General features: G+C 48.4%; 1 protein-coding gene across 1 annotated transcript in view; it reads right to left on the bottom strand.

The window, feature by feature from the left end:
- MED12 (mediator complex subunit 12) overlaps nt 1-10,729 on the bottom strand; it is a 34,903-nt gene that overhangs the window by 19,139 nt on the left and 5,035 nt on the right. The window contains exons 6-19 of the mRNA XM_010151540.1: nt 10,067-10,321; nt 7,738-7,884; nt 7,352-7,451; nt 6,812-6,948; nt 5,878-6,009; nt 5,396-5,522; nt 4,529-4,758; nt 4,014-4,094; nt 2,970-3,143; nt 2,560-2,704; nt 1,509-1,627; nt 1,216-1,359; nt 290-453; nt 1-32 (exon numbers count right to left, since the gene is read on the bottom strand). The exon at nt 1-32 is cut by the window's left edge and continues 112 nt beyond it. Coding sequence (XP_010149842.1) covers nt 1-32; nt 290-453; nt 1,216-1,359; nt 1,509-1,627; nt 2,560-2,704; nt 2,970-3,143; nt 4,014-4,094; nt 4,529-4,758; nt 5,396-5,522; nt 5,878-6,009; nt 6,812-6,948; nt 7,352-7,451; nt 7,738-7,884; nt 10,067-10,321 — 1,987 coding nt within the window. The remainder of the gene's footprint in view (nt 33-289; nt 454-1,215; nt 1,360-1,508; nt 1,628-2,559; nt 2,705-2,969; nt 3,144-4,013; nt 4,095-4,528; nt 4,759-5,395; nt 5,523-5,877; nt 6,010-6,811; nt 6,949-7,351; nt 7,452-7,737; nt 7,885-10,066; nt 10,322-10,729) is intronic.

Below are 10,729 nucleotides of genomic sequence, written 5' to 3'. Positions count from 1 at the left end.
GGTTCATGCCGTGTTTCACCACCCCACACAGACTGTGAAGAGACAAAAAACGCTGCAGCAATACAAAAAGAAAAACTGAAGGAACATAACTTCATTATATAGGTATCTTCCCGAGCTCACAGCAACAGTGCTCACGGAGTAAACATGCCCCGTTCCCCGCCAATTCTGTGAGCTGAATCCTCAGGCACAAAGGTGCTGCCTTTTAGGAAGGGCACGGATATATGCCTGCCCCTTACAAGCCCCCAGAAGATACACTGCTTCCTTTTACATAAGGGGAAGATTCCCTTACCCTTCAAAGACCTGAGCCATCTGGTCCTGGTTCAATATAAGGCAGGAGTGGTAGTGCCGCAGCACAGCCACAATGCACAGGCACAAGCTGGTGGTGTAGCTGCCAACAAGGTCGGAGGATTTCAACAGCAGTTCTGCCTCCACCACGCTCAGTTCATTCAGCAACTGCACCCAAGGACAGAAAAACCCTTCAACAGCCACAGGAGTAACGTATGGTCAGAAATGGAGTTGTCACACCACACCCACAGCCTATAGGACCTGCCTGGCAGGCACTTTCTGCCTAGAGATGTACCCCTGGAACAGTTGGCACCCCTTACATAGGCACAATGTCTCACTCGGGCAGTATGAGGGGCTGACAGTGCTGGGGTATCAGAGGGCTGTTGCCCACAGACAATACAGCAGGCAGCTTGTTTTGGTACTTCTGTCCTGCACAAATCCCACTGGGCTCCCTCTTCAAGGCTAATAGCCTCAATCCTGTCAGCAACCACAGCAAGGCTTCAAGAGACGCCTGGCACGGCCTACAGAAAGAGGATTTTAGCAGGATCCAGAAAGCAGCCTGCACTGCCATGTGCCAAGGATCCTTCCAGGGGACCAAGTTGGGAGAGCTGCTGGAGACAGATGATCCCCTTCTTGCTCACCACAAGGCCTTGCTGCAGCCAGCAACAGAGAAGCAACCCAAGTCCTCTGAAGACAACCCTGAATCCTCTGGAATAATAATCCTCAGAAAAGGACACATAAAACCACCTGCCACAAACAACCTATTCCTAACAGCTGTAGCCCAGGAGCTCCACAATGAGCACCTCATCTGACCACCTCCATGACACAAGTCAGAGGGCCACAACGTGATCCCAGCAGCAGCCCAGCTATCACAGCACAGATCTGCTGAGGAACACCTCCCCAGGAAACACGTGAGCACGCTGTGCTTACCTGGATGGCAAAGTCGATAAGACCACTGATATTGAGTGAATACTCCATCAGGTCAAAGATGAACTGCACGTGCTGTACCAGAGGCAGGTGGTATGACATCCCCAAAGCAAAGCTGGTGATCTGTTCCAAGACATTGCGAGATACCTGCAAGTGCAAGACAACACACAGTACTATCTCCCCTTGCAGAAGTCCCTCAGCAGGCCCACCTCCCTTTTCATCCCGCAAGCTGCTCTCGTAACACAACACAACACGGTCATGGCCCAAGAAGGACAGCAGTCTGGAAATTTTCACACCTGAGATGTGACTTGGTGCTGATCAAAGTGAGAAAGGTGCTGGAACTTTGCAAAGATATCTTCAGCTGTTGGAAATGCCTCTGGCTTGCTCTTTTTCCTCTTCTGGCCTTCTTCTCCACCTAACGAAGTTGGGAGGACCGGAAAATAGTATTAGGCTGCCTTCCTCATCAGAGCAGGAGTAGGTATCAGCCATCAGCACCTGCCAGTCCCTCAGCAAGGTCAGCCTCTGCCAGGCAGCACAGCCAACGAGCCCGAGTCCCAGGCCTTAAGCCAATAAGGATCATCTTGAATTTAAAAGAATAAACTGCTGAGGAAGGAATTCCTAACCTGAGAATGACAGTAGGATTAACATCCAGTTTATCCCAAGTGAAGGTACTCCTCGGAGGGAAAAAATACTCTCTCTCTGTTAAGAGGTACACCGACTGCCTGACTGAGAGCAATATTCTGGACTGGAGATATCAGTCTCAAAATTTGCCAGAGCACTCCACCTTCTAAAGAATCATCTTTCTATCACGTTTCAAGCTGTCTTTCAGCATTCAAGACTGACTAAGACAGAAAAAAAGATGTAGCCAGATTCTCAGCTGATGGAAGTCAGAGGCTTTCTACCGATTCTGACACAGGTATCCAAAACTCCCATCCTACACATTTAGCACGTGCCCCAAATACAACAGAAGGCTACATTTAATCAAGGTCTTTGCCTAATATGCATAGGCAAAGTCATCTTTGCTTCTTGTGCAAGGGTCTAAATGTGAGAACTAAAGAAAATAAAACTTGAAAAGCCAAAGTTTTAGTAAGGGTCTCACTCAGAACCTGCTATGACTTAATCCTCTTCTGAGGAAAAGTTCAATATTGTCTGCAGGAAACCAATCATCCTACTTGCTGCTTAGTATGTTTGGGAACAGAGCACCATTCCAGACTCTCAGTGCCTGATACAGCTTACCAGGCACTGCAGATTATATAAAATCCTTTCACTGTGAGACTCCAGACAAAGGAGCCAGTCAACTGGAAAGAAGCTTCTACTTGAGAAAGGAGTGGCTCAAGCTCTACTAACCTGTCTCTGCAGTGCTCTTTCTGTTTAAGACTTTTAGAATGTCTTTGGTTATTTTCTTGATCATATGCCGGGCATCGTCACGCTGTTTTCCAACCCCAAAAAGAACTACCAACCGTTGGTTACACTCGTGACTGCATGATTCCTCCTGGGGAACCAAAAGAGACAACTGCATTAGCAACTAACAGGCTGTTTCACATCCGGATCTCTTAAAAGCAGAAAGCAAGCTTCATCCCAGAAGTTGCTCTGGGAGTAAGCAAGGAGATATCTTCAGCAGATCACCTCCTGCAGCAGTGCAGGGAAGCACGAGCTTCCTGGGTGGGAAGCTTGCCCACCCACAGCCGCAGAGCAGGGAAATGTAGCAGCGTCGTGACCAGGGCACAGGGCAGCAGAGTGATGAGCAGGTCTCCTACCTGAGGAATAGGAAAGTGCGTTGCATACTGGATGTGCCGAGGCTGGTCGTACAGGGATGCTAGCATTCCTTCCGCAGACTTATCCTTCAGCAGAGGCTTTGCTTCCTTTTCAGGATCTGGTTTCTCAGGGGAAGGGCTGGCTTTAGATTCACAATGCATTGGAGGAGAAAACATCTAGGGAGACATAAGAACAAGAAAAGGCAGTTAGGGAACATCGTCATGCAACAGTGAATATTGCTGAAGGAAGGTTCGTCTGCTCAGGCCTAAAAAGGAACAGGAAGAAGAAGGGTACAAGAAACATCCAGTTTTTAGGGCAATGACCAAGACAATATGTTAAGACACTACTCCCTTTTCTGCTTCTGGTCCACTCTGTATTTTGAGTTCTAACAATAGGAAATAAATAGCCATGACTTAAGATTTGGGAAACCACCATCTCCACAGGACACAGGAGAATCCTGGGAAAGCCACATAACTCTGCACATCCCACCTGCCTAACATGTACCTTGAAAGGCCAGATAAGGCTGGAGGGATATAGGTACTCCAGGATTTTCAATCACCACAAGTTATTTTCATCACTAATTAAGTGCCACAAAGCATTTTGCAACCATGAATTGTGCCCACAAATATTATAAAGAACCATGAAACCGAAGAAGTACTGAAGGCCACACAGTATGATGACAGCAGACCTGTGTCTTCTCCCAGGCAATCAAGAAATCCCCTGCCAACAGTTATTATCCAGTCACTCTCAATCTCCTGGTGCTAGCATGGTCACCCACTGCTCACCCACTTCCAAGCAGCCCTCTTCCTACCCTGCCCAAACACTGGGTTGGCATTGGCCAGAGCACAAAGAGACCCTAGGAATGACCGAGACCGCACTCTGATGGACCCCAACCTGCATAAACAGGTTATATGGACCTTTTAACAGTGTCACCTGCCTTACAACCCATCCACTTCCAGCACAGTACTCACACCAAAGCCAGGCAAGTGCTGTCCCTGGTCCCACCACAACATACTGAGTAGCAGGAAGGAAATGCAGACACGTACCGAAAAATCAGTCTTCTCCATGTCATCAAAGATCATGCTGGAGTTGTGGTCGATGTCCATGGGCTCAGAAATACCCGTGTCCTAGGAACAGACAGAGAAGCTTTACATCTCAATGACACACCAGGCAACAAGAGAGGACTTGTTTACTACAGCACTCCACGTCCGTGTTGGACGGTGACAGCAATATGCCAACACACGTGGTGCCTGGCAAGCTGCAGGCACCCGACACCGTGGACAGGCCTCACGCAGCGCCTCATGACACGTTGCTCTCTTCCGAGCTGTGCAAGATGTTCCTACCTATCCCTTATGCTTTCTGCAAGCATTTTCCAGCCACTTAGAACAAAATCTTCAACTTTTGAAATCAAAATGCTAAGGAAATAGGTTGGGGAAAGAAGAAGCATGAGCCACTGGTACATCCCCCAGCAGGTAACAGCAAGGAGGCTGCAAAGCTGTAAAAAATGGACAAGCACGACACGGGGAAGAGCTCGGGAGGGTCATGATGCTTGTGCTCTCACCTCTAGCTTGATGCCACTGTTTCCCTCCGTCTCCTTCCGGTCATGCTCCTCAGCAGTGTCATCGAAGGGTGAGGGCGGGCGAGGCCCGTGAGAATCCATGGCAAGATCGCCCCGGGAGATGAGCGTGCACATGTAGATGTTGTGAGAGAAGACATCGTGTCGGATCAGCTCACAGAACAGCAGCACCAGGTTGAAGAACTCCACCTTCTCATTTTCCTTCCCAGGATCAGCTGAAAGGACAGCACAGACAGCCAGGGCTATCAGAGTTCTTCCACGACAAGCTGAGCAACACCAGTCACCCAACCTAGGGCTAGAGAAAGTGTTTCCAGTAACAGATACACCGTGACTGAGACCACAATGGGGGATGCAATCAGAACGTCAGCTTGAACAAGCAGCATTTCAGTCTGTGAAGATCTCTCTAGTAGGTTCACAGACCAGAGGCATAGGACTTTAGCCTGGAAGTGCCATTCCTGGGTGTACAAACAGTTCCCTGCATCATTCAGAGTTGTATCCTGTCCCTCTTAACCTGTCTGCAGTACTTCCACTGCTAGGCTATTCCAGACCTTTGTCACTTACTAGTTCGAAACCACCCTCTAGCTCTCAGCCTGAATTAATTCCCAATTAGTTTATAATCATTTATTCTTGGCCAACAATCTGTTAGCAGAGGTGCTTCTGCACTTTCTTTCTGTCATCTGGCCCTCCAGGCTGTTTTCCCTCCCTCTCCAAGGTATGCTCTGGATCACAAGGAAGCCAGAGAGAAAATTTAGGTACACCCAGGACCTACATACAAAAGAATAGCATGGAAGTTAAAAGACAGCAGGAGAGGGAAAGCTAGAAAATGGGAGACCACAAGTTCTTATTACATACTTAGCATAGGTGCTTGAGTGTCAAGGAACTGCATAAGGACATCCTGAAAGACAGGAGCGCTGGCTGCTGACAGAGAGCCCGAGGAGATGGAGCCCTTCTCATCCACGACTTCCGAGTCCCCACATCTCTGTACAAACAGACAAAGTCACCGACTGCTGTTGCAGAAGAGAAACTCACTGGTAAAACCCCAGAAGTCTTCCTATCTTGTACTTATGGGAAAGTGACACAGGTATCTGTAAGTTACTTCAGTCTCCAAGTATGCCAGTTCTTCCCCACTGTGACCACCTGTCTTCCTAAGTATCCACAAAACAGGAAACACACCATCCCACAGGCTCCTTTACAACCTGCTTTGGGTCAGATGGAGCCAACACCCTAATTAACAGCACCAGTGTTAAGAGGCATTGTGCCCTTCCGATGTAACCGTGAGATAATTGCCTCTGCTCTCCTTTACCGCTGCTAGCCTTCCAGGAGTGAGGACCTACCTCGGCCTCAATCTCTGCTTGACGCTTCTCCAGGAGTTTGGCCACGACCATAGCCCTGTGGCGTCCGGAGCGTTTATAACTGACAGCCCACTCGCACAGCAAGGCCACCACTGCATCGTCGTCCGGGGAGATCTGTCGAGATACAAGCACTACAGTGAGAACCTGAGCCAAACAGAAGAGGTGAGCAGTCCTACGGCCTCACACTGGATATAACTGTGAGTCTGCTTTTAGTAGACCACAGCCTGACACTGCTACCATGCCCTCTTCCCAGCATGGACAGACGCCAAGCTAGAGCCCTCCTGCTTTGACTGCACTTTGCAACACAAGGGGATCCACAGCCCCTGACAAACCTTCAGGCTGGCCTCGCTTCAGAAAATCATCTCCCTTTCAGCAGCCCATCTATGGAGCGCTAATCTTAGCAGAGTGAAACACAGCTTCTCGACAGCATTATCTAAAGTACGCTAACTACCAGCCCTGCAGCTCACTTCCAGGAACCAATGCAGGATCAGTTGCACTATGGTCCCACACATCATAAATACATCCCTTCCCAGGCTACAAGGAACATGAAACTGCAAGCTCCCAGACTCTCAGGAAGCAGGCACCAGCCCAGAATCTGACACAGAACACATCTTTATCACGGATCTGCTATCCAGACTAATGTCTTCCATCAGGAGACCCTCCCCAGTTAGCTGCGGATTGTCTCCAGTTTACACGTAGTTGTTAGTGTGGACTTTGTAGAGCAGAGACCCTCCACTCTCACTTCAGTACCTCTCTAACTCAGGGCTGCACAAAATCCTTTGCAATGGGGATCGCATCTCTGGCCACAGGCCACTACCTAGTCATCTCTCTGCGGACATGGGACAGTTACTGTGGAACATAAATAAGAACACAACCATGTCCAAGACCAGGGCCCAGCAGCAAAGTCCCAAGGCACCTCATGACTGTCTTTGGTTGGACCCAGTCCAAATATCCTGTTATACAAGGAATCCAAAGAGTTGCTGAAGTCGGATCTTTCAAAGCTGTGACTGTCCAGAACTTCTAAAGTGTGCAAGACACGGCCAATGGTGAAACCTGGAAGAGAACAGAGAAGAGAAATGTCTGTTTGGGAACTGGTACAACAGACCCGGGAGCAAAAAAGTTTCTGTGAACTCAGGACACTGCTTAAGGAAAGCTGTACCCCTCAGGAAAGGGTCCACGCAGCTTAGCATCCTGACTCACACAGTGGCCAACAGGAGGTGTTAGGGGAAAGCACGAGAGCATGGCAAGTATACAAGAGTATAGTTCTCCGGTACACATTTCCAGCTTTGCTGCATCTGGGGAAACAGACTTACAGAATTTTGCACTGGTTTTTTTCACTGGTGACAGTAAACACCACCAGCAGCAAACAGGAAAAACAAAGAAAATAAGCAGACAGAAAGTTTCCCAGGGTAACACATGGAACAGGGAAGAAAAACTCTAACCTACAGCAAGTTACCTGCTGTGGTTTCCTGGCACTTGTCAAATGACCAGCGCACCTCCACAGCCTGGCCACGTTCCTTTATCTGCTGCTCGATTTCACGGAGCTTTGCCCGAACCTAAAAGAAACGGACCATGTACACATCCAAAAGGATGCCTTGGAAGTCCTGCGCACAGGATCATCAGAAAACAAAGAGCGTGACAGTAGTTCTATTGGTGGTTAGAATTCACCTGTCTTCCAAGGGCACCACTGTCTTAGAGCAGAACAGGGGCAGTTAATTCCTTGGGAGTGAGACAGCACCTCCGGCTCTGCTTATCACACAACATGAAAAGAAAATCCTGAAAGAGCTCAGGTACAGCTATTGTCCTGGACCACAAGAGCTCCCTTTTCTGAAGGCTACTCACCTGCTGTGTAAAGGCTGAATTCCCTCCCGGCATGGGCAAGTTGGATGGAGCTATAGGCAGGTGGTCCAACGGAGAGCCGGTCTTTATCCTGCTATCAGTCAATGAGTAATGCCACACAAGGGCACTCGGGCAACACAAAATTATGCTCTGCAACAGACAGAAAAGTCAGTGTCACTGAGCAAATCAAGGTCAAAACAATTAAGTTAATCTTACTTCCTACAGAAATAACCACTCCTGTATCCTACTGCCCCAGCATTGATCCCCCTGTATAAATATTTACCATTTGGAGGGGTTTTTTGTGCTAAGCTCTGAAAGCCTTTGGCCTAAAGACCGTACTAGCGTAGAAAGGAGTAAACCAGTCTTTTTGCTGCACTGAGTTTCTTGCCCAAGCTATGCTCAGGGAGCCAAGACCGGAGTTCCAGGTCGTCCAAAAGCAGCAAGACGTTGCTGCAGAGCTTTCCACTGCTTCTAAAGAGACTCTATTCTCTACAACTCCCACTGTCAATGTACAAGCCAAGCCTCGTGGTCCAGGAGCAGCATTTACCTGAGTGACTTACAGCCCGTGTCAAAAGTGTGAGTAGAAATAATGAGTCAACAGACTCAAACTCATTATACTATTTAATAATCACAAGCATGATTTTAATAATAATAATACTGTTATATCTGCATTTTCATTCTTGCATGATCTTGCACAGACACCCACACAAACACAGACAGACCTTCACTGAACAATTCCTAGGATACACCCCTACAGCTTCCGGCTTACAAGGAGCCAGACACTAAGATGGGCAACCGAGGCTGTTTTAAACACTCCGACCCTACCTGGAGACCACTTGAGCAAAGGTTAATTATGTACACTGTTAGAAATGCATCTGTTTCCAGCCTGACTTTACCCAGCTCCAACTCCCAGCCACTAGACTGTACTCTGCCTTAGCCTCCTCTACTCTGTGCTGATCAGATCTGTGAACCTTCGCTCAGACGAGCTCCTCTGAGACATACTAAAGATCAGATCATCATGAACCGAGTAACTTTTGCAGCAGGCTGTGTTCGAACTCCAAACCAGCCAAATCTCTGAGGTCTATATGCTCATATTTTCCCTAAGATGAGCTCCCCAAACAAAAGGTTTTTAAATATAAAGAAACGTGTTTCATCCCACAGAAACTAGAAAAAAACACCCTAAACTTTTTTAACTGCAAGCCAGCAAGAGAGACTTACTAGGAATACAGAGGGGTTATTGATAACCCCCGCATTGCTCTCCAGCTCTTGCAAACAGATCCTTATTCCTAGTCAACTGTACTCTAGGAATTTTCTTTCCATGCTCTTTGAGAGCTAGCTGGCTGACTGCTTCTTGATCCTGTCAGGGCCCCTTGATCTCAAGTCTCTCTGTCGAGCTGCAGGTTCCCAAGCTCTGTGCTCTCTTCCTCTCCACCTCCTGCTCCATCCTGCACTCCCTGAAATTTCCTCCGCTTTACCATGCTCAATTCTTCCTCTGGAAGGAGCAATCACCACTCCTTCTGCAGGGACCCACCTGACCTATTTGCTCTCTTCTTGAAGGAGAAAAACAACTGCGAACACCCACGCTGAACAGAACTGACCCACCTCCCTCTGACACAAGGGCAGCACGGACCGAGTCCCACAGTGACAACAGCATTTGCCTTTCAAACGCCTACCACTACGGCTTCAGCAACCTTCCCCTTTGACTGCAAGGTAAGGTTTCATCGACTCCAAGTATAAAGATCAGGAGTTCAGAGTCATTCCTGTTCACGGCCTGTCGCCACTCCCACAGACAGCAGGCTCCCTAAACCATTAAGGTTCTTCCATAAAGAATCACAGGAGGTTGGTTGGTTTGGGTTTGTGGGTGGTTTGTTTTTTTTTTTTGCTTTGGGGTGGTGTCCTCCACCCCCTTCTTTGGGGGCGATTCTTCCTGATGAGGGGCTGTTTGTTTTGAAGAGTCCACAAAATTACAAAGCATTCTTTCATTTCTGCATGATTTCCTTTCACAGATGACAACCTGTTAGTGACACACACGAGATGAAACATCCCTTTCTCTCTCATCCCGTCTGCAACGCTTTCCCAACCATCTGAGGCACCTGTGAATAGAGCAAAAGGCTCTGTTCTGACCCAATTTTCTTATGTAAGTCAGTCAAGGGCAGTGCTACAGCACTGATGTCTGGTACGAGAGCTCCGTAAAGGCCCACCCTTTGACAATCATGGTTTGATATTTCGGTACTCAAGAAGTTGCTGACTCAGACTGTAGTTTTTCTGTGACGACACACAACATAAACTGTCCGTGTTGACCCCACTATCGCCAACCACTACTCAAACCTACCTGGAGGATGCAGCTGAGCCCGTACACCACTGGCCGGTGCTGGGGGCAGAGCAGTAACTCGCTGAAAGGGCTGGGAGGAGGATTGCCTGCAGCTGGCTGAGGGGTGGGAGTTGCAGGGAGAGCATTCCCTGTCTGGGTAGACAGGATGTGGGGTGGGTGCCCGCCAGCACCATCCAGCTGCATAGCAAGCCTGCGGGTGCAGAAGTAGGCCAGACGTCTGGACAGGTATGCAGACTGCACAAACTCTCCAGAGTACTGTAGGGAAGGGGGAAAACGTCCTTGTTACAAGAAAAATGAGAAAAACTTGACCCTCACAAGCTAGTACCCTGTGTGGCACTGCCTTGTAGAGACAGTCCCTTATCACAGAGAGCTCCTTAGCATCATTCATCACCCACTCGCTGCTAAGCACTGGAAAAACCCTTTAAATGCTGTAGGGCAACGACTTCATGTACCAAAACGCACCCACACCCAGTCCCTTCGCCCAGGGATGTGGTTTAGTGGCAGATTTTGCAGCGTTAACGGTTGGACCTACTGACCTTAAAGGTGTTTTCCAACCTGAAAGATTCTATGATTCCCAGGCCTAGAATCTGTTGCAACAGAAAGAAAGCAAAGCAGTTCCCATGTAGTGGTGTACAATGGGTCCAACTATCACAGCTATGACAC

This window comes from Eurypyga helias, unplaced genomic scaffold (genome assembly GCF_000690775.1).
Source record: "Eurypyga helias isolate BGI_N326 unplaced genomic scaffold, ASM69077v1 scaffold28105, whole genome shotgun sequence".
NCBI classification, from domain to species: Eukaryota; Metazoa; Chordata; class Aves; order Eurypygiformes; family Eurypygidae; genus Eurypyga; species Eurypyga helias.
Note: the sequence above shows the minus strand (reverse complement) of the source record. Positions and strands in the feature narration are given on the sequence as shown.